Genomic DNA, 23,884 nt, shown 5'->3' with positions numbered 1-23,884 from the left:
ACTGTTTATTATTGTCATTATTACCAAACTACCGACTGTTTATTATTGTCATTATTACGATATTACCAAACTGCCGACTATTTATTATTGTCATTATTACGATATTACCAAACTACCGACTGTTTATTATTGTCATTATTACGATATTACCAAACTACCGACTGTTTATTATTGTCATTATTACGATATTACCAAACTACCGACTGTTTATTATTGTCATTATTACGATATTACCAAACTACCGACTGTTTATTATTGTCATTATTACCAAACTACCGACTGTTTATTATTGTCATTATTACCAAACTACCGACTGTTTATTATTGTCATTATTACCAAACTACCGACTATTTCTTATTGTCATTATTACGATATAACCAAACTGCCGACTATTTATTATTGTCATTATTACGATATTACCATACTGCTGACTGTTTATTATTGTCATTATTATGATATTACCAAACTACCGACTGTTTATTATTGTCATTATTACGATATTACCAAACTACCGACTGTTTATTATTGTCATTATTACGATATTACCAAACTACCGACTGTTTATTATTGTCATTATTACGATATTACCAAACTACCGACTGTTTATTATTGTCATTATTACGATATTACCAAACTACCGACTGTTTATTATTGTCATTATTACCAAACTACCGACTGTTTATTATTGTCATTATTACGATATTACCAAACTACCGACTGTTTATTATTGTCATTATTATGATATTACCAAACTACCGACTGTTTATTATTGTCATTATTACGACATTACCAAACTGCCGACTGTTTATTATTGTCATTATTACGATATTACCAAACTACCGACTGTTTATTATTGTCATTATTACCAAACTACCGACTGTTTATTATTGTCATTATTACGATATTACCAAACTGCCGACTATTTATTATTGTCATTATTACGATATTACCATACTGCTGACTGTTTATTATTGTCATTATTATGATATTACCAAACTACCGACTGTTTATTATTGTCATTATTACCAAACTACCGACTGTTTATTATTGTCATTATTACGATATTACCAAACTACCGACTTTATTATTGTCATTATTATGATATTACCAAACTGCCGACTGTTTATTATTGTCATTATTACGATATTACCAAACTACCGACTGTTTATTATTGTCATTATTACGATATTACCAAACTACCGACTGTTTATTATTGTCATTATTACGATATTACCAAACTACCGACTGTTTATTATTGTCATTATTACCAAACTACCGACTGTTTATTATTGTCATTATTACGATATTACCAAACTACCGACTGTTTATTATTGTCATTATTATGATATTACCAAACTACCGACTGTTTATTATTGTCATTATTACGACATTACCAAACTGCCGACTGTTTATTATTGTCATTATTACGATATTACCAAACTACCGACTGTTTATTATTGTCATTATTACCAAACTACCGACTGTTTATTATTGTCATTATTACGATATTACCAAACTGCCGACTATTTATTATTGTCATTATTACGATATTACCATACTGCTGACTGTTTATTATTGTCATTATTATGATATTACCAAACTACCGACTGTTTATTATTGTCATTATTACCAAACTACCGACTGTTTATTATTGTCATTATTACGATATTACCAAACTACCGACTGTTTATTATTGTCATTATTATGATATTACCAAACTGCCGACTGTTTATTATTGTCATTATTACGATATTACCAAACTACCGACTGTTTATTATTGTCATTATTACGATATTACCAAACTACCGACTGTTTATTATTGTCATTATTACGACATTACCAAACTGCCGACTGTTTATTATTGTCATTATTACGATATTACCAAACTACCGACTGTTTATTATTGTCATTATTATGATATTACCAAACTACCGACTGTTTATTATTGTCATTATTACCAAACTACCGACTATTTATTATTGTCATTATTACGACATTACCAAACTGCCGACTGTTTATTATTGTCATTATTACGATATTACCAAACTACCGACTGTTTATTATTGTCATTATTACGATATTACCAAACTACCGACTGTTTATTATTGTCATTATTACGACATTACCAAACTGCCGACTGTTTATTATTGTCATTATTACGATATTACCAAACTACCGACTGTTTATTATTGTCATTATTACGATATTACCAAACTACCGACTGTTTATTATTGTCATTATTACGATATTACCAAACTGCCGACTGTTTATTATTGTCATTATTACGATATTACCAAACTACCGACTGTTTATTATTGTCATTATTACGACATTACCAAACTACCGACTATTTATTATTGTCATTATTACGATATTACCAAACTACCGACTGTTTATTATTGTCATTATTACGATATTACCAAACTACCGACTGTTTATTATTGTCATTATTACGATATTACCAAACTACCGACTGTTTATTATTGTCATTATTACGATATTACCAAACTACCGACTGTTTATTATTGTCATTATTACGATATTACCAAACTGCCGACTGTTTATTATTGTCATTATTACGATATTACCAAACTACCGACTGTTTATTATTGTCATTATTACGACATTACCAAACTACCGACTATTTATTATTGTCATTATTACGATATTACCAAACTACCGACTGTTTATTATTGTCATTATTACGATATTACCAAACTACCGACTGTTTATTATTGTCATCATTACGATATTACCAAACTACCGACTGTTTATTATTGTCATTATTACGCTATAACCAAACTACTGACTAATTATTGTTGTCATTATTACCATAACATTTAAAGTGAACTCTATGAGATCCCAGGAATTTTGAAGATTTTTAAATAATTTTATATGCATCAGGATGCAGCAGCAACAATCACTACCTGGGTTATTCACAAAGTGGGAATTGTGACAAACTGAGAAGAGAGGGGACAATAACTGAATTACAGACACATCCACCAGGGAGGGTGACAGGTGTCTTTGTTAATACATGAGTTTAATAGGCTGTATGATTGACCCCTCTGGTTTAAAATCTCTCCAATATCAAAATGAGAAGCATTACTAATCGGAAGAATTAAAAACTGTAATAAAAACGAGTGGTTCTATATACAGAATGCGCTGCTGGACAGCTGTCGCATTGTTAACCCGCCTCAAGGATTATATAACTATTTACCTGCTGCATTTAAGCACTGCCACGGGTTGGGTCAAACCGAAAAAAAAAATTTGGGGGCCTGACCGAATGACCAAAAACAATCAAAAATGTGTCTGTGCAAGTCTACAATATAATATCTAGCTCACGCTAAGCTGAGAGCAATCAGACTCGGACGACATTAGTGACATTAGTTGGTGACATTAACGTTGGAATATAATAAAACTAAAACCTACAATGCATTCTTTCTCATTAAATTATTTGTCTATACAGTAGTTGTTGACATTGTCACTTTTAATATCCGGGACAGGACTGTGCCACCAGATTTGGGACATTTGGCAAGTACGTGCACACTGCACAGTACTTCTGTTAATTAGACATACGCTTGGCAGCTTGTTTGTACGTTAACATTGCCAATATCTTTAGGCAGCTCAAATCCGTACTGGAATCCATCCGGATATAGTCAATAGAATTTACATCTCTTATTTCTAAGCAAATTAAATTTGTCTCCGCTTTGCAAAATTCTCTGATATAACATGTTGATCTCAATATAACAAGTTAACTTGGATTTAGCTAATATATTCCAGACGGAAGTAGATTAATACAAACAGTCCACATATATAAATAAATAAACGCGGTCAGGGCGCTATGAGATAGATCATTATCACAAACATGCACGCTATGTTCAATTGTCTTAGTTTCAAGTGTCATCAGTCAGTCTGCCTATCCTGTATAACCTGTCTTTCTGTCTGTCTGTTTATCTAGTATTCACCAATAATCCCACCTGGTTTATCCAATCTATAATTAACACAAAGGAGATGTTGTGTATGACAAAGGAAATGCTTCTTTACTGTAAGGACAATAACGAGGTGTAATTCTTTACATCAATAATTTTTTTATTTTTTAGAGAATATTTACTCTTTTAACAGATATTATGTGATAACATGTGATGTAACAGTTTCTTGATCCATAGAGAAATTTGACTGCCCCTTGAATATTTTCTTAGTTTTGGGGTAAAAGTGGAAATCCCGTGAAATTTGGGATACTATGCACATAAAGGATCCCTCCCATTCCCAAGACAGACCGAGTGTCTGGGATAAGTGAAAGTTTGAACATATGATATGAAAGCACAAGACGCCACTCTCACAGTGGGCCACAGCTCTGCGTCATGGCTAAAATCGTTAGATAGTTGGAAGGATGCTTGGAAGATGCGATTCTTCAAGGTCATTTTATGCACAAGTGACAGGGAAGGTTATCCCACACAGTGGCTCGTGCCACAGAAAGACCCTGCCACCAGAACTCGCCGCTTCCTGCGAGGGTAGAAGCACAGCTCTTGCTGACTACAGTTGGAGAACAGAGCCCCGGGGCTGTCTAAGTCACACGTGCCAGGAGGTGCAACTAGCCCCTGGCACAAAACTGCAGATATCTCTATATGTGGAGTGTCTTTGAAAGCAGAAGTGATCATGGAGGCTACAGAAACCCTTTAACACCAAGTCCCACGTTACCATTGCTGAATGAAAAGTAAACATGAGATGGGAATCGTGTAGGTGGGACAATAACTGTGTGAATCCAGCCAAGGCTGCGGAACGTACATCCCAAGTACCCCTGGATCCCTTCCACTGGAAGGCAATTCCAGGCAGATACCACATTTTATATTAAAAAGATAATGTTACGGCGGAGCTAAGCGGCCATGCCGAGCGGTCGCACTGGACATGAGCTCCGTGCAAATTCGCTCTAAAACCACAAAACACAGCGCAAAATCGACCACAGCGACAGCAGGGGGATCCGGAGAAGGGAAGCCAAGCAGTATAACGCCACGAGACAAGCATCCCGACCGTAATCGGAAGCTCCTAGCCGGAGATAGACCTGAGGCCTACCTGAGGCCTACCCAGAAACAGCGAGGAACTGCAGCCTCTCACTTGGAAGCCCACCCGGAATCCGTTTTTCCCCCCCCCCCTCGCCGGAGAGGGATATCCCGGCACATAAAGCGACGATAGAAGCCCAGGGGTAACAGACCTCCTAAGCCAGCCCGGCAACATTATCCGCCAAGTCGGTGGAAAGCAACTAAAACGGCTGCCCAGCGACGCACACAAGCCCAATCGACTATGAACCCCCTCGGGGATTTCGACCGACTGTGTGCGAATTTCTGGGAGCTGCTGTGCAACCGCGGAATAGCCTACCATCGGGCCGTGAAACTGGTGTCCAAATGGGTCCGTCCAGGGACCAGGCGGCGCCATTACAGATATCCTCCGCAAGCACCTAAACAAGCGATCGGACCCCGCGAACGACGACAAGCTCAAGGGCGGGAAACAACGCCATACCGCATTGGCAAAATCCATGGCCCCCACACTCGAGAGACCGCAACGGCTAACATGGCCTCCCACACAAACTACCCACCAGCTCCAAGAGCAGGCGCACAGCAAGGGTGGCATCCATCCCTCCACACGAGAAAGGCCTCACCACGGCAACAAGCAAAGCACTATACGGACTTACCCTGTATCTACCGAGCCGCCAACTCCGATCCCAACCCAGATCCCCACGACACCCACCGCGAGCAGAAGTATAATGCACCAGGACCAAAAGGACCTACCCGGCGGACGAAGCGAGACCCTGAACACACTCTTTTCGGGGAAGGTACCCTGATACCAGCAGGCATCGGGTGAGCTGGTCTCATGAACTGGGACTTACTAAAGGCAACCGACCACTTACCTTCTATCTTCACACGGTATCTGCGGACATAACACTCTAACAGCTATCCCCCCATCCCCTGTGCCAGTAACTTTAATAAGCATTATTGGTTTACGCTGCACATGTACTGTTTTCAAAGCTTACAGGGTTAAGAACTGAGAATAAACATCCGGATCACTGAGTAACCCAGCTGTATAATGTTTGCATTTATCCCTGTGGTTATGTTCAAATCTGGCAAGCGGTAGCTGATGTAGAAGACGGAGGCTGCTCAGGACTGAGCCCACTAAGCAGTGCTCACTGCCCTTTTTTGTGTTAAAGCTTTGTGCCCTACTCTCTCACCTATTTCTAGTGCAGCAATGTATCACAGTCTATGGGTGGTTTAAAGCTAGTTTGACAGCTCAACGTAGTTAAGTGAGTGTATCTTTATACTTAGTTGATTAGCGCAGGTTTTGTGTTTCAGTGTGCCCTAGGGTTAATATAAGCCTGCTAACTTAAGCTAATGGTTATGTATGGCCGTCCTCCTGTTTTGTCTGGTATGCCATGCAAACGTTTACTACAGATGTCAATGTCCACCTAGTCAGACTAACGCTATGCTTCACCACTTTACTAATCAGTTCAGCATGTGCCAACTCGTATATTCCAGCCCTCCTTAGGAACATTGTAGTGAGATGGCATTGACGTTTCACCTAGCTGCCCTCACAGTAACGCATGGTAACCGTCACCAGAGGCTACACATACTACAACCGAACATGACACATCGTACCTATCTAACATACCTCCTACCTAGGCTTAAACATTCTTATTACTCAGCCCAGCATGTGCTAAATCGTATTCATTTGTTTACACCCCTTGTGTAGTCAGTCAGTGTAACCAGACTCGTTTACTAAAAGCTTTGTCTCTCCGCTGACCACTTTTCTTACTAATATAATTGAAAAAGCGCAGTTTCGCTACTATACTTTTATCATATGTTAACTCATTTAAATACTAAAGCGACTACAGCAACGAGCCAACTGGAATGTACCTACATATTTTGATTTAATTACTTTTCATATCTAGTCTAGCAACAACCGGCGCAGATGATTTTTTCATTTGTTTTACATTTGTTTAATTCATTTAACTCTTGATGATACAATCGTTTAGTTAAAGCTACCTTTATTATTGTTACTTTATGCGTGCTATTAACCTATTGAAAAGCTTGTTTAATATAAAATATAAAATGAGGCTGCCATTCGGAGGAGATGTACTACTGTGTTAAAGCGATCCCACTCTGTACAAATACTGTGCATCCCCTCTTCTTTATTCTGTACCCCATCTAACTCCTGCCTCAATAAAAGAAAGATTGACAAGAAAAAGATAATGTTACATTGTTCCTCGATTCTCCACACTGTAACTTCAGATCCTGCCTTCTTGTTCTACAAATAACCTTTCTTTGCACATCTAGTGGTGCTATCGTGGAGCATGTTTTATTAATCCCATGTTTTATTAATTTAGCCATTCAGTCGCTGTATGAGTTACTGTAACAGATTACACATTGGTCGCTAGCTTCCTTCCTCACACACAGTCGGATTGCCATCCTTCACGTGTAAGTCATGTGCTTTCCACGCGTCCGCCGGGGCCTTTGATCTCACACCACGTCACATTGAGAGTCTCCACGTGATGGTCAGAACGCAGCATGGCAATAATGAGCCCATTCTAGAACTGGGATTTGACATTCCTCACGCTGGGGTCATTTGGCTTCAGAATGAATTGCCAATTATTTCATTAAGAAAAACAAACTGTTTTATTCAGTTAAATAGACCTCTAATGCTTTCGCTATCTGTGGCTTTCTTATAGCGTATGCCATTTGTTCTAAAGAAAATCAAGAAGTTATAACAAGTCAGACACTGAGAATAATAATAACGATAGCCCAAATGTTACCATTCAGCCCTAATGTCTACGTGGAATAGTAGAGAACGAGTCCAGTGATGCCAAGTGTCAGCTCATTGCGCATTTGTAATTACGTATTGACTTTTCATAGTCCGGACACAAGGAAGTTTACCGCAATAAACTGATCTAAAAGTTGCTTGCACCTACTTAGCGTTAATTATTTTTCACGTGATCAGCGGCTAATTTGCAGTAACGAGCGTGTTGGTCCATATTTGTTGGTGTTATCATTTTATATATAAACACAGATAGTAACCTCCTGCACTTCTTTTCTTATGGAAATATTTATTGGGTATTAATGTAAGCACATTATACCATCGTCGGTATGAACCGCATTAGAGTGTTAGCTTTCAAAACAAGTGACCCCGTCCTCGGGGCCTGATATCCTGTTACGTGTCCCCTCTCAGTATAAGGAAAGCTAATGCATGTTTACCGAGCAGAGCATGGCGCAGGGGGTGGGAGGGGAGGACAGGAAGCAGGGATGGAATGAGATGCAGTTCAGAACATAGCCGAGCCTTGTTCAGCCGTCTGTCCCCCTGCCAAAGGCAGTGCTTGCAGGACAGCTGAGTGAGACAAATAGCACATTGACTGCCAGTTGGTTAACCTCTTAATGTGCCAGAGGGGATGCAATATATTGCTGCCACACTCTACCACAAGGGGGCCTCTTACCAGAGGCTATTAGTGCAGTTTCCTCATAACATTGTTAAACATGCACCTGGTACTTACCTGACTGCCAACCCCTGCCCCCCCCCCCCCCCAGCATGGGATGGAGTGGTTGCAAAATAATGTATTACTTCAACGAAATGAAGAACCATTCAAAATTCACTCTGCTCCACCTTAAAGTGAGTACTACAAAACATCACCATCTCCCATCAGGATGCACTGCTCAATCCATTTCCCTTAAACGGTGCAGGGATCAAATGAAATTTCCTGATATCTGGTGACTGCGGATTTCCCCAAACTATTCCAGAGAAATTACATACTGCTTAAACACGTTATTTAAACTGATTAGCGCAAGTTGAATTATCCCACAAATCCTTGGTCAGACACAATGTTCTTAGGGCGAATATCTGTTCTTGACTGTGTTAACTTGTTCTAGCAATGCCGACAGAGCTCCTGCATGTGTTCTCTTCCCGTAGGAGTGCGGCCATAGCGTATGTGTGAAGGACATAGTCATATCCTCACTCTGGGGACAATTTAGTGGCCCAAATTGGGATTGCACACGTTGCTGTACCCCTTCTTGAAATAGACTCAAACTGTCTTTTGGCTATTACTGTGTGTGCCCGTGTTTTCGGTGTTCGTACTGGGAGGTCCTCCGTCATAGCACCCTTTACTGCATTTCATGTACAAATATAAACTCTTGTATTTTAATTGAATGCAGCAGATTCAAGTCTCAGATTCCTTTGGAAATCCGTACAAATGTGCTCAATCCTATTCTTTCATACCCGCTTGTAATCTCTCCAGCTAGAATACCTACCTAAACACCACAGGGATGACCCCACAATCTTCATTTTAGGAATGTGTTTTACCCCAAACAAAATATGTATAGCATGCAATTATTCTCTGAGTCAATAGACTCATGGGTCCCTTCATTGCCCGCTGGGACTGGCTGCCCCATTCGGTTTCCACCTTATTCCTTTCCATTGACTTCTCTTCTTCAACCTTCCCCTTTTTATAGTTTTCGTGTCTGCGAAGTCACAAAAATATATATACACATACATATATATATATATATATATAATATATACATACGCGCGCAACGTTTATTATTTAAGGAGGTGAGGTCTCTACATTCCGACGTTGCTTGCATCCAAGAAACCCACTTTAAAAAAAACAAAACGGCATGATCCTGGGCCTTATGACACTTCCCTCTCCAGTTTCATTCTGCTTACAGTAAGGTAAAAAAAGTATTTGATCCCCTGCTGATTTTGAACGTTTGTCCACTGACAAAGAAATGATCAGTCCATAAATTTAATGGTAGGTGTATTTTAACAGTAAGAGACTGAATAACAAACAAAAATCCAAAAAAAAGTTATAAAATGATTTGCATATCAATGAGTGAAATTAATATCCCTGATATTGTTACGAACAATCAAGTTGTATTTGCGTTGAATAGGCAGGCCACGGACAGAACTAGAAGGTTCATCAATATTAACTAGATTAGGGTTATGGGATGCCTTCTCTGCTTCTACCTTTAAATGCGGCATTTGATAGAATACACGGAGTATTTAAGGGAAGTTTTAGAACACCACGTGTGGATGCAATATTTGCATTGTATCATCATCCCACTGGTAGAGTCTCGGCCACGAGCAGGACTGTTTGTTTTAACTACTTAACCATTAATAAATCTAATTTCTATTCACCATCTATGGGAATATGGAATTTCAAGTAATTTCTTAACGATTGCAGGATGATGGAATAATGGATACAATGCACTCAATAACTTGCCTCCCTAAGAGTGCTTAAAAAATGAAATTTAAAACAGTGAATTAATTAAACCAGGGTCAGGCAACCGTCATCACTTCTAATGTCAAGGACTACATCTCCGTTATGTTTGCCAGCACTACTGCTGTTAGAGCATTATGGGAGATGTAGTCCACAATAACTGGAGTTAAACTGTAAATTTACATTTTGTGGTGACCCTGAAATTGATGCATTACAATTTAAAATTATTTATTTATTTTGTATTATGAAACAAAACCAACTTCCTTTGTAATAAAGTGAATGAAATCTAATCCAATTTTCTGGTAGAAGTGAAATGCTGGCTCCTGCTCAGAATTGCCCGTACAGAACACACATTACAAAGATTCAGTTACATTACTAGATTATTGCAGGAGGCAGCAACCAAGGCTTTTATATAAAGCAAAACCGAACTCCCTCCATATTCCTGTCGGTCCTTCACACTGCACAGAAATACCAGCATTGTAAATAAAGTGTCACGGTGGAAGTTCACGTACCCTCAGAAAATGGGAATGCAGACACTAGTAAGTCCAAAAGCCTAGTATTATCAATAACATAGCGGAGACATATGGAAAGGCAGAGCCACTGAGTGAGTGTGAGAGTGTGAGAGTGTGAGAGTGTGAGAGTGTGAGAGTGTGAGAGTGTGAGAGTGTGAGAGTGTGAGAGTGTGAGAGTGTGAGAGTGTGAGAGTGTGAGAGTGTGAGAGTGTGAGAGTGTGAGAGTGTGAGAGTGTGAGAGTGTGAGAGTGTGAGAGTGTGAGAGTGTGTGTGTGAGAGTGTGTGTGTGTGTGTGTGTGTGTGTGTGTGTGTGTGTGTGTGTGTGTGTGTGTGTGTGTGTGTGTGTGTGTGTGTGTGTGTGTGTGTGTGTGTGTGTGTGTGTGTGTGTGTGTGTGTGTGTGTGTGTGTGTGTGTGTGTGTGTGTGTGTGTGTGTGTGTGTGTGTGTGTGTGTGTGTGTGTGTGTGTGTGTGTGTGTGTGTGTGTGTGTGTGTGTGTGTGTGTGTGTGTGTGTGTACACCCCCCATTCAGAAACAAGTAATACTCTCTTCCCTTCATCAATAATCAAGGGTTAATGTAACAGATTGATCTGTGCGAGTGCTCAATGCATGGGGCTCCACCTAATGGTAAGATTGTCATAATTCAGTGCATTCCTCAGGGGTTCCTCCATCTCATGCAGACTTGACTTTTTTTTTAAATGACACTAGTTCTAAATTGTCATGTTCAGCATATGATCAATTCTGAGTTATGTTTTACCCCTAGGGTTAAGACCTACTGTTAATCAAGACACAGTAGCCCCACGCCAGCATACATGTAACCATTTGACATTAAACATTTATAAAATCAGACAATATTCAGAGACAAGTGCTGCACGTCACACAAGTTTATTGCTAAAATTAATGCTCTAGCTAACCATATAATTTAAAGTTTAGTTTAAAATGAAAATAAAATGCAGTCTTTTAACATGGCTGAATTCAACGCTGGGAAGTCCAGCCTTAAGGAACGGTAACTACAAAAAAAGGGTTTAAAGAAAAGGAACGAAAAAAATAAAATAAAAAACACGCACAGGAACAGCATCAATCATGTTCTCAGAGCTCCCCATCTTTAATGTCTATTCCTAGAGCGGCAGGCACGGCCCATGTTGCTCTCCAACCATACAGAAGTTTCAACCTTATGAACATTTTTGCTGCCAGTAAGCCATTTATCAACTGGAATCCAAGCACTCAGTTGGGATGTTTAGAAGAAAAACCACACAATATTTAACCAAGTTGATTTTTAAATAATCACATAAAGCGTCTCCTGCTCCACTGTATTCTTTACAAAATGCGCACGTTGGCACATGTTGTGAAATCGGCCACTGATATAACATCGCGGCACTCTAAGTCAGCGTTCGCACTCACAGTTCTAAAAGTTACACAACCTGAAAATGACAAAGAAAAATGGACAGAATGCTCAAAAAGCAAGGTGCTTACAAGGGGATCTCTTCAGGTTACAAGCTGATTAAATGATCTTAAAAACATACAATTGGCATGTACATACAAGTAGGATTCTGACAGGCAGGTTTCGTATCCTGTATATGTTCACACAAGAATTCCTTTCAGGTCAATATCCACACTCTTTGTGATATTTCTGGTTACAGAGTGATCTAGGGGGTTTGTGTAAACATTTGTTACACAACTCGGTCCTTTAAAACTTATTTTAATGTGAAGAGAGCAGACCGAATCAGATTTCTCTATAAAATTTGATCGTTTCATTAATTGAAAAACAGACATTTAGCTGTTAAGCAAGAGGTAGACACTCATTGGATTCTAAAAACTACAGACCAGATGCCCAGACCCTTCAACAACCAAAAAAAAAAAAAAAAAACCCCAGTTCTTGTAACCAAGTTTCACTTCCATGCAGATTCCCTTACGTAAAGCATCAATATGAACCTGCAATTTATTTTATCAGCAGTTTATTGTCCACAAGTTCCGCACAAGAAAACGTTAAATAGAAATCAAAAAGAAGATTTCATTTTCAAATGCGAAAATTTATCAAAAAGGAATCCAGGGGCCAAAAAACAAAAACCAAACCATTCTCTAATGTAATGTCTTTCTCCCAGTATCTGGGATCCTGCAATCAGAAGAGGGAAGCGATCAGGTGTAAATTAATTTATGGATACCATTCCCACATCTGTCCAGGTTTCCTCCAGGCTCATCGGTTCAAATGAACCACAGGAGGGAAAAACCAAAACCAAAAATCCAAATATATATGGAAATATTTATATATTTAAATAAAAGAGAAAAAAAAAAAAAAGTTAGAGATCTAGCACCATGGGCGCTCTGTTTTGAAGGTAGTTGGGGTGCACATCCTCAAGCTTCCTGTGAGAAAGGGGTGAAGGAGAAACGGATGCGATGCAGACCAACAGAAAAGTCCACTTCAATCCTGTGATACCATAATGCTTTGCAAAACATGGTAGGACTTTTTATATAAGTGTTCAGAAGTTATTTGCAAGGTCACAGTAAGATTGCAAGGTCCCAAGATATGAAATAATTGGCCACAGTTTTAGGAGGCAAAGCCAATGTCCTCTTCGCAAGATGTTCGGCGAAGATCCGGTCACAGCCTCACTCCATGATGGCCCGGTACAGAGCTGGCTCAATGTAGTCTTCTCTATATCGAGAGTTGATGACTCTCTGCCGCTTCACTTCCTGTTTTACTTCCTTTTCAGTGAAAATTTCTGTGAAGCGCATGTCAGATGCCACAGACTGAGAGGGGGGAAAATAAAATAATTAAGTATCAGGGTCTGCGGGAACAAAGAACACAACATCTACATCCGCCATGGATCAGATCCAATCAGCACAGCTTACACATTACATCATACATGTCTTAAATTTCCTTAACTCTAACAAGACACTAATGTTTAGCGCAAGACCAATAAAAGCTGCTTCATGACAAGGATTGCAGGAGGAGAAGCTTTATTCTGTCACTGGCAGAGTTAGAATATCCATATGGAATCAATGTTTTTATACACTTCAATTAGTTTGACAAGCACAATAATGAATGTGCTCTTTAAAGCGACACCATTAAAAAGGTTGTTTTTTAGAACCAAGTTAAGCTGTGGTGACAAGCAGAAACCCTTCCCTTTGCTGCCAGTTAATAGGGAGAGAAGGATTCAGCGCTGCCAGCAGGCACAATTTTCAACAACCATAGGCAGCACAGCAGGACTATGGGAACCCAACCAATGTGAAAATGAACAGTCCATCAAGTAACTTACCAAACGTGTTTTTACTCTCTTTGGCAACTCCTCGTCGAGCGTATAAACATCATCTCTCTTCACGACTAGTTGGGAGCCATCCTCAAACTCGACCTAAAATTAAAAAAATTTAAAGAACTTAAAGGAGAGAAAAAGTTTCAAATGTTTCAGTGGTGCCCAGAAACCAGGGTTGTACCAGTTTATAGAATAGGAGATGGTTGGTAAAACTCAGGGATGTTCATGTGCTTTGTATTCATGTGATCAGCTGGGTCACAATACGTTACAATCAACATGTGCAGAGATTTATCAAAGTGTCAGACAGTTTTGCACAGATTTTAAAAGTCAGTCGTTTTATTGCACTGGGACAGATTTTTTTTTCTGTTTTGGTTTTTTTTTTTTACCCGAAAGTTTTTTAGTTTCACTTCTCTATTCTCGGCCACTCCAAATTTGATATTTTCGAAAATGGATACTTCATCGCAACATGGCAGAGAAAAGAATACTTCTTTGAACAATTTAATAAATATTGAAAACAAAGATAAAATACACTTTGATAAATCTCCCACTTTGTGCTATCTAAAAATTCCCAGAGATTACAGATGATCGACTAAAAGGGACACTCCAGTCTCCTAAAGTACTTCAAGCAAGAATTCCCAATGCTTCTCGGACTGGACACAATCAATATGAAGGACCAGTATTGCCCCAACAGACAATCTTTAAATCATTTTGTGTATTCTTTTATATAAGAAAATACAGGATTTGCTGGTGAAGACCGTGTGGAGCTGCAGACAGTGGGTAAGATGTTTAAAATCAAAAGCTTATTTTGACTTAAACCAATTACTTGCAAGTTATAAAAAGGCAATTCAAGTTACGAATTTGACCAGATTTCGGAAACTGCTAATTGTCAAAGTCCACTAGAACCACATCTTTGGGATTCACTCACTTGGTACATCTGAATAGTGTGCGAGGCCACGAACTTGGCTCCATAAGTCAATCCATCTGTCCAGCGGACCTGAACAATATCCCCTGCAGGCGGAGGACCTGCATTAATACAGTCACGACTCTGTAGGACAGGAGAGTTAGAGATCTGGTGAGACACATAGCTTCTGAATTTGGCTACAAATATACTCGTGGAACAGAGGTTGTAAGTGGAAACAAACTTATTCACAGGTTTAATTGTGGCATTAGTAGCCAAGAAATAACACTGAGCCCTAACAGGAAGTGTTTATCATTAATATTCCTCCCCCCTCCCCATGGCATTCATGAAAGGCTTTGAAATTGTTAGAAAGTAAATATAATGGTTTCCTTTTTAACCCCTTAAGGACACATGACGTGTGACATGTCATGATTCCCTCTTATTCCAGAGGTTTGATCCTTAAAGGGTTAAAACTAAGCAATAAGTGTACCAAAACCACTTATTAACCATTAACATATGAAAAGCTAGACAAACAAAACCTGGTTTATGTTCTGTTCAAACAGACGGGTTCTACGGTTCATGGAATAATTTTACAGATTTAGTTAAATCGCTGTGTTAGTGACGGGTTATACTAGGTTGCTAGTGTGTTCGCTGCTCGATAAGATCATTCATTTTGTATAACAGAGAGGGGATACCAAGGTACTGCACTGTGATCACAATGCCCTTACCACAATATCCTCAGGATACAAGTTATCGCTGAAAGAACCGTCATCGAAGTTAACTTCGTAGAAAGTCTCCTTGGTCAGTTTTACTACCTCGCACTGGTAGTAACGGCCATTCTTATGCTTGCTGATTACTGCTTGTCCCAGTACAATATCCTTGTTTGAATCTTTTCCCTGTAAGGACAAAAAAAAATAAAAAAAAATTAATAATAATGCAGACCATGGGAACTAATCAAACTGGAAAATATGCAGTCAACTCGAATAAGATACAAATGGAAATAGTCACTCTTTATTTTACAAAGTATCTTTAAAGGAACCCTTCATTTATTTTTTGCAAACCTCATAGTTTCACAGCTTTTGCAGTCTACCAAGACTATGAATTGTAATGACTATTTTCCCATTATATTTGTTGGAAGCCAAGCCTATTTCCTGATTACCGGTCCAGCAGCTCTTTTTACCAGGTGGAATTAATAAGTGTGCCGAACCTGCACCGTGGCAATCAGCGGCATTATCCATTATGGGAAAGGTCAGAAGTGATCACACCCCTGCACCGTGGCAATCAGCGGCATTATCCATTATGGGAAAGGTCAGACGTGATCACACCCCTGCACCGTGGCAATCAGCGGCATTATCCATTATGGGAAAGGTCAGACGTGATCACACCCCTGCACCGTGGCAATCAGCGGCATTATCCATTATGGGAAAGGTCAGACGTGATCACACCCCTGCACCGTGGCAATCAGCGGCATTATCCATTATGGGAAAGGTCAGACGTGATCACACCCCTGCACCGTGGGAATCAGCGGCATTATCCATTATGGGAAAGGTCAGACGTGATCACACCCCTGCACCGTGGCAATCAGCGGCATTATCCATTATGGGAAAGGTCAGACGTGATCACACCCCTGCACCGTGGCAATCAGCGGCATTATCCATTATGGGAAAGGTCAGACGTGATCACACCCCTGCACCGTGGCAATCAGCGGCATTATCCATTATGGGAAAGGTCAGACGTGATCACACCCCTGCACAAACACTTGGCCATGTGTACAGGTTCTTACGCGGTGTGAAAGTTCTTGTTTTTCCTCTTTTCCAGTTAATCTCTCAGCTGTTTAGGCATTAACAGACACTGCGACGAGGTCAGACGGTTCTTAGTAAAGAACACCAACAGCAGTTGCCAACCAACTCCATTGTAGTAAAATAAACTATTTTCTATTAGTTTATTGTTCCGCTGTTAAATTTGTATTCCCAATATCATACCTCATTGTTGGTGGATTTGTGCCTGAAGCAGGTAATAAACACCACAAAGGGCCAATCGTCAGGCTGCATCATCACACCAGCGGCCTGGGCACAGGAAGCATGGAATGAGGTGGGGCATCGCCCATGGGAACACTGCACGCAGCAACCGGCAACCCGCTTTCGCCTCTTCTTGCAGAACACACATTTCTAGAAACAAAATGGAAACCATGATTATGGACGGTCACCCAGAGACATTGGTAAAGCACACTTTGCCCTGCAGGGAGCACCTACCAATCTGAACCGCTGCAGCGGGATTTTGCAGATATCGACCGGCCTTCGCTCTACGATGTTTACAAACTTTGCTTCTGCAACCGCCACAGCGCACATTACATGAACCCACCTGGCAAAACAAATTCAGTAAGTAACATTGAGAAAGCAAAACTTTACATTTTATAGCTTTTATTTTGATTTTAAAGGGGATACTGCCAAGGCCTAGCCTGGGGAGGAAGAGGAGGGTGAGAGGATAGGACTAGACCATCACCAAACAAGTCTAATAGAAATCTGGAATTAGGACATCCAATTCCAACCCAGTGAGGCCAGACACATCACCAAGAAATCCAAGACAAGCCAACAGTAAAAGAGGATCTTACTACTTGAAGAATAGTGGAAATGTGGAGCGGAACCTACCGGTTATCATTGGCTTTCTGCAATGCACCACCGCGTAGACAGCACAGACAGCAATCCTTGGTTAAAAAAGACAGAATATGAGGTCAATGGATAAAGGCCTTTAAGGTAACACCCAGCTTTAACCATCCACTGCACAGGAAATCAGAATGTTCATCTCTTACCTCCATTAATGCATTTTCTTCACACCTGGAACAAAGCCACCCTTCCACAGCCTTTTCTTTAGGAACCCCATAGCAGCCTGTGCATGGAACAAACAAGGTGTACAGGATTCATTCAGGGGTGAAACAACCTCTATCAGTATTCAGAATACTCTCCTGTCTGGAAAATACAACTGCAACCTTGCAATGTTTTATATCCCCCCCCAGTAGGAGCTGGAGGACTCTTTACAATAAGCAGCTGGGTCATACTTACTGGCATGAACACACACGCAGCACTTTGTGCAGGTTATAAGCATGCTGGTTCCATCTTCCTCCAGATATGGAGCAGAAATGCTCAGCTCGCTGCTGCTGGCTGTAGTTGTGAAACACATCTCTGGAATAAGAGGTTTGCTTTTCATACGGAATCCAATTGTGCTTGGGTCAGTTCTCGCCTTCTGTCCTCCACACTCCGACTAAAGGGCAGAATAACAAGGAATTAAGAAGGGCTTAACATGAAATTATTTAAATTAAATAGAATCAGTGTGAAGGAATGGCGACTGACATTCATTGAGAAAACGATCAGGACTCTCCAGCTATAAAATAAACCTACAAAACACATCACACAATGACGACTTCCATTCCATCAAGCTCAGAAACAGAACACACAGGGTAAATGGTGATACGGAATACAAAGGAAAAAACTGAACCCGAAATATTCCTCCTTGAAGACAATATTTAACCTGATCACTTTCAGCGCTGGTTTTTAAAATGGCTGCCATTAGACACGGTCTTACTCCATACTACAATATTATCAGAAAGGCCCTTAATGTGCGGTTTATTTATTATTAGAACCGAATAAAGTATTTATAGCTAACTGGCATTAATATGCAGTTCAAACTGCGAGATATATGAAATGGTGAAACATTCCTTGTCACTGCAAGTCTGGAGTCCTGGACATTCCCAGCAGGAATGAAATTGCCACTGGTTCTATATTCCCAGATAGGTGGAGTACAGATTATGATCCAAAAGAGTATTGCTCATGGAAACCATATCAGACAGAGGAGTCAACAGCTCAAAACAGAGAGCCTGTTTCTGCACTAGATTAACAGGAGACCTATTGCTTAGTGGTCTGATTTCAGACCCATTAAAACCAAAGTTGGTGGAGCTTGAACAGATACTGGCTCATATGGTATGGAATAGCAGCACTAAATTATAAACACCACAGAGAGGGGCTTGAAAAGCAAGATAAGAAGTTCCTCAATAAACAATGCAACATTCAGGAGAGATGAAAGATGTCAGGTCAACAATCATTTACAATTATTTGATTATTTTAGGTAACTGCAGTCAGAGTTCGATTTTAATTGAGGGTAACAGGGTCATATTGTCCAGCGAGCAAACCCTCACTATTAAACCTCTGCACCACCGCTTACCTGATGGTGTGTTTGAAACAGCATGCAGACCGCACAGTGAGGAGTTAACAGTGACATGGCAATATTGTAATCTCTCTCTGCCTGGAAATTGGGAGGTCTGTTTTGCCACAACTGAGAGAGGGGCTTCGCCCAGGATTCCGTTTCCTCAAAGTCCTCATCCATCACAAGCTGTTCAGGGACTTCTATAAAACAAACAAAAAATATTAAAATATATAGTTAAAGGTTGAGACAGAAAAAAAATCAGAACATTTACTTACGTTTTAACCAACTAAACAAGCAGTTTCTTAGCTATGCTAAAAGCTCTCTCAATACTCCAATTAAACCAAGAACAGTGGGCTGTAAGGGGGATGTATTGGGGATCAGCAGGACCAGATGAAGGTATCAACGGCATTAAAGACTGCACTATAGCTTATTGCATTTGTTCTGGTGAGTAGACCCAGTCCCTTCAGGCCTTTTGCAGCAAACACAGTCTTTTCATAGAAAATACAGTGTTTACATTGCAGCCTACGACACCTCCACTGGCCACTCCTCAGATGGCTGCTAGAGGTGCTTCCTGGGGCAGTGCTGCACAGTGTGACTGACATTCAGTGTCTCCTCCCTCTGCATCCAGACACTGAACTTTCCTCAGAGAGATTCATTGATTCATTCAATTCATCTCTATGAGGAGATGCGGATTGGCCAGGGTGACATTTGGCTCCGCCCCAGGTCCACCTCCATGGCTGAGATCGTAAGAATTGTCAATCTCAGCCAATCCAATGCCTTCCTATGGAAAATCATTGTGATTGGCTGATATCTTCTGATGTCAGCTAAAGAGGCAGATCAGAGGGCAAAGCCAGCGCTGGCAAACTGGAAAAAAGGTATTGCAATGTTACTATATTTAGGGGAGCAAGATAGTGTTCAACACCATAGGGTCAGGAATACAGGCTTTTATTTAGTGTTCAGAGGGTCATTACACGTTCAGTTTGTTTCAGGTCCCGGAATAATGACTGCCAGATAGCCATCTAGAAAGCAGTTATACTGCAAGCTGATCACCCCAGCTACGGGGTATCATGACTGGAGGGGTTACGTCCTGCAGATCGTTAAACTTATGGGAAACTACTGCAAGTGGGGGGGTTTCAAACTGAAGAATTTATATCCTTAATATCAATTATATACAGAATAGATTGTATGCATTAAGAAGAGACCGGGCCAACTCCCACCGCGAGTTTCTCTGTACAAGGAAAGCTTGCTACATTGGGCAATTATTACCTTCATCACTGCCGCTATCTTTCATCACCAGCGGGTGATAACGGGGGAGTTTGGAAAGGGGTTGCCGCCGGCTCTTGGCATTCTGGTTCTCCTTTATGGACGTCAAGTGTTTTTCAGCAACCTGTGCAACAAAATGAAAGGTTCAGTTTTTATTTTATTATAGTGTGTAATGGGGTCAGCTGTTAGGGAGTACAGCTCCCATGATGTGTAGCCAGTGCAGGGCAGCATGCTTCCTGTTCTATTTGCACGAAATGAAACCCATCCTATTTCTGCTCTCAAAGTAAATTGAAACAGAAATATTGTAATACTATGAGAATGTGCTGGCTATGATGCAGTTACTGGGTCACATAATGGAATGTAAAAAATAAAATAAACAGGATTGTTTATTGTAATAGAATATATTAGCAGGAATTTTAAACGATTAACCCAGTAACCTCCCCCTTTGGCTTTCATTGCTCTAGAACACCATTTTTGGTCATACGGGGGATTATTTGTATTCGCTAGATAAAAAGGTGTTCACATGTACAGTATACCCACAGTTTAACACACTCCTACTAATCAAAGTCAGGCAGAGGTAATGTGAAAACATGACCAGCAGATCAACTTTCAACTACATGTTGATCCGGGTAGAAATCTAAGAATAACCAGTAAATTCCCTGACCGCCTGTACCTCTCCCACATCCTGCTCAGAGAAGCTGGCCAGACTGCTGCTCTTCTTCACTCCAGGATGGTCATCGCCTTTGGCATAGCTGTGCACAGACCAGGACGTGCCAGAAGAGGATGCACTTTGCTGATTGTCAGAATCTGTATCAGAGGACCCAGAGCTCTCAGGGGAGCTGTCTGCAGAGGATGAAGAGGAGGAGGAAGAGGAACTGCTGCTTGAGGGGCTGTTTGGGTTGGAAAGCGGGGCGTCTTGTTCAGACAGATTGAAAGCCTCCACATTTTTGAGAGTTTCAAATTTCTGTCCAGAGGAACCTGTGAAAGAATGCAATTTATCTTTAAAATCAGGGCTTGACAAATTTGTTTCTAGGAGCCAGCTAAAAAAAGTTAGGAGCCCTTTTTCTAAAGGGACACTATAGTCACCAGAAGCATTACAGCTTAATGTACAGTAAACAGCTTAGTGTAGTGGTTCTGGTGTCTATAGCCTGTCCCCTGAAGCCTTTTCAATGTAAACGCTGCATTTTCAAAGAGAGTGTGTTTACATTGCTGCCTGCTAACACCTCTAGTGGCTGTCACTCAAACGGCCACTAGAGTCCTGTGTCAGTGCTCTGCATGGAGGCGCTGAATGTTACCCATACAGAACATGCGCAATATCATCCCAATGCTTTACTATCGGAAAGCATTGGCTTAGCGGAGATCATAAAGATTGATTAACTCAGCAATGGAGGCGGGACAAGCCATGGCAAAACCTGCACTGCGTAAAAAATTTAAATTAAATAAAAAAAAAAAAAAAAAAAGTAAAAAAAAAAAAAAACACCAATCATGTGATCGGAGGGGGGCAGGTACCTACACAGACACACACTGACAGACATACACACATACACTTTCTCAAACACTCACGAATTTACATTTTTATTTTAATCCACCCAGCCTACCTACCTTTGTGAGTGCTGAGTGGACTTTCTCTGGGGTCCAGTGGGGCTGCTCTCTCTTCCTGTGTGAGAGGGAGCAGTAATCTACCATGCAGCTCCTCTCTGCTCCCTGAGATGCCGGGGCCGGAATTACGTCATATTCTGGCTCCCAGCATTATTAAACAGCGCGAAGGAGCACAGGGGAGCCGCAGGAAGATTACTGCTCCCTCGCTTGCTGCCCCAGCCAATCGCCTTGATGCTCCACTGAGCTACAATGCTCACTGAGCCGGCCGCCTACATGCTCCCGTGTGTGGATGCCCAGCTCCTTTATTTGCCCAGCCAGGCGTTTTAGATAAAAAGCGGACAAATCCCAGACGCCAGGGCAAACTTTTTAGTCGCCATAACGCCTAGGATTTGTCGAGCCCTGCTTTAAATACCGCACAGTTTGCAGTTAATATTGCGCTAGCACATTCCACAGCATTGTACAATAGGTATACAAGACAAAAACTAAAGTTTAACAAAACATGATTGACTTTGAGAGAAAAAAACACAAAAAAACCCACAAACACAAAACCAAGAACAGACAGCAGCTCAAGTACCCTGACCTTCAGTGAGTCCCTGCTCAGATCTCAAGTTAGATAAAGCTCATCTTGTGCAATTACAAAGAGAACCTGAGCAATTTGCATACTACATTGATCCCACGCAAAACAGCAGGCCAGCTTTCTCTGCACAAGAGATACAGAAACCCCAGACGATCGTTTCAACCTTGTTAGGCATCGTCAGTGAGGTATAGCGGATACCCCTCTAGGCATTGTGAGCAAGTGGTCCACGTCTGGATTACCCTTGGGGAGAGCAATTCAACAGCGTGCTAGACAATAGAGAGAATGGACAACAGCTCAAGCTTGAGATCTGAACAGAGACATACAAAGGGCAGGCTATTGGAGCCGTTGTCCATTCTCAGGATTCTTTTGCACCCTATTTTGTGTGCTCCAAGTTTCTCCAAAACGTGGAACAAAACCAGAGAAGATGACAGACAAAAGCTTAGAGAACCTCAGTAGTTCGCCCTTCAGTGAATCCCTGCTCAGGTCTTAAAATAGTTCTCACTTGAGTCATTACAGAGAGAACATATTCTGAAGCACATCAGACTGGAGCAACTTGTAAGGACAGTCCAGAACCCAGCAAGCTCTCTCTGCACAAGAGATACAGCCACCCCAGACCGCATATCAGCCTTCTTTGGGACTCGTCAGTGAGGTATAGTCAATACCCCTCTAGGCACAGTTGACCTCTTGTTCATGGTGCCTAGAGGTTTATTGGCTATACCTCACTGACAAGGCAGATACGATAGTCTGGGGTTACTTTATCTCTAGTGCAGAGAGAACTTGCTGACATTTCAGATCTGGAGCGCCCTATTGAGTGGGATCAGTCTGATATTCTCTCGCACCTTGTTTCCCCCTCCCCCCCTCCTCCTCCTCCTCCTCCCCATGATTGACATATAGGAAATGTTGCTGCAGAGACCCTTACACAAGCTTATTGTACTCAAATTATGCAAGAAATTCGATTTCTAGTGTCTCAAAGAAAAAAACAAAATAAACAAAAAAAAAAAACACACGTACTCAGCTCTGCAGCTGAGCAAAAATACATTAAAGGACCACTCTAGGCACCCAGACCACTTCAGCTTAATGAAGTGGTCTGAGTGCCAGGTCCTTCTAGGGTTAACCCATTTTTTCATAAACATAGCAGTTTCAGAGAAACTGCTATGTTTATGAATGGGTTAAGCCTTCCCCCTATGTCCTCTAGAGGCTGTCTCATTGACAGCCGCTAGAGGCGCTCGCGTGCTTCTCACTGTGATTTTCACAGTGAGAGCACGCCAGCGTCCATAGGAAAGCATTATGAATGCTTTCCTATGTGACCGACTGAATGCGCGCGCAGCTCTTGCCGCGCGTGCG

The 23,884-nt window shown here is 40.9% G+C and overlaps 1 protein-coding gene across 2 annotated transcripts in view; it reads right to left on the bottom strand.

Annotated features, from left to right (window-relative positions):
• Positions 1 to 11,627: 11,627 nt before the first annotated feature.
• Positions 11,628 to 23,884, bottom strand: part of KDM4A (lysine demethylase 4A) — a 374,420-nt gene continuing 362,163 nt past the window's right edge. For both annotated transcript variants that reach the window (XM_063427679.1, XM_063427678.1), the window contains exons 11-22: positions 21,038 to 21,342; positions 20,368 to 20,488; positions 19,120 to 19,301; positions 17,964 to 18,162; positions 17,714 to 17,790; positions 17,553 to 17,608; positions 17,157 to 17,265; positions 16,887 to 17,072; positions 15,633 to 15,800; positions 14,932 to 15,051; positions 14,013 to 14,105; positions 11,628 to 13,503 (exon numbers count right to left, since the gene is read on the bottom strand). In XM_063427679.1, coding sequence (XP_063283749.1) covers positions 13,363 to 13,503; positions 14,013 to 14,105; positions 14,932 to 15,051; positions 15,633 to 15,800; positions 16,887 to 17,072; positions 17,157 to 17,265; positions 17,553 to 17,608; positions 17,714 to 17,790; positions 17,964 to 18,162; positions 19,120 to 19,301; positions 20,368 to 20,488; positions 21,038 to 21,342 — 1,757 coding nt within the window. In that variant the 3' untranslated portion in view covers positions 11,628 to 13,362. The remainder of the gene's footprint in view (positions 13,504 to 14,012; positions 14,106 to 14,931; positions 15,052 to 15,632; positions 15,801 to 16,886; positions 17,073 to 17,156; positions 17,266 to 17,552; positions 17,609 to 17,713; positions 17,791 to 17,963; positions 18,163 to 19,119; positions 19,302 to 20,367; positions 20,489 to 21,037; positions 21,343 to 23,884) is intronic.

The sequence above is a fragment of the Pelobates fuscus genome, chromosome 7, assembly GCF_036172605.1.
Source record: "Pelobates fuscus isolate aPelFus1 chromosome 7, aPelFus1.pri, whole genome shotgun sequence".
NCBI lineage: Eukaryota > Metazoa > Chordata > Amphibia > Anura > Pelobatidae > Pelobates > Pelobates fuscus.
The sequence above is the reverse complement of the archived record's forward strand: the minus strand, read 5'-3'. Positions and strand labels throughout refer to the sequence as shown.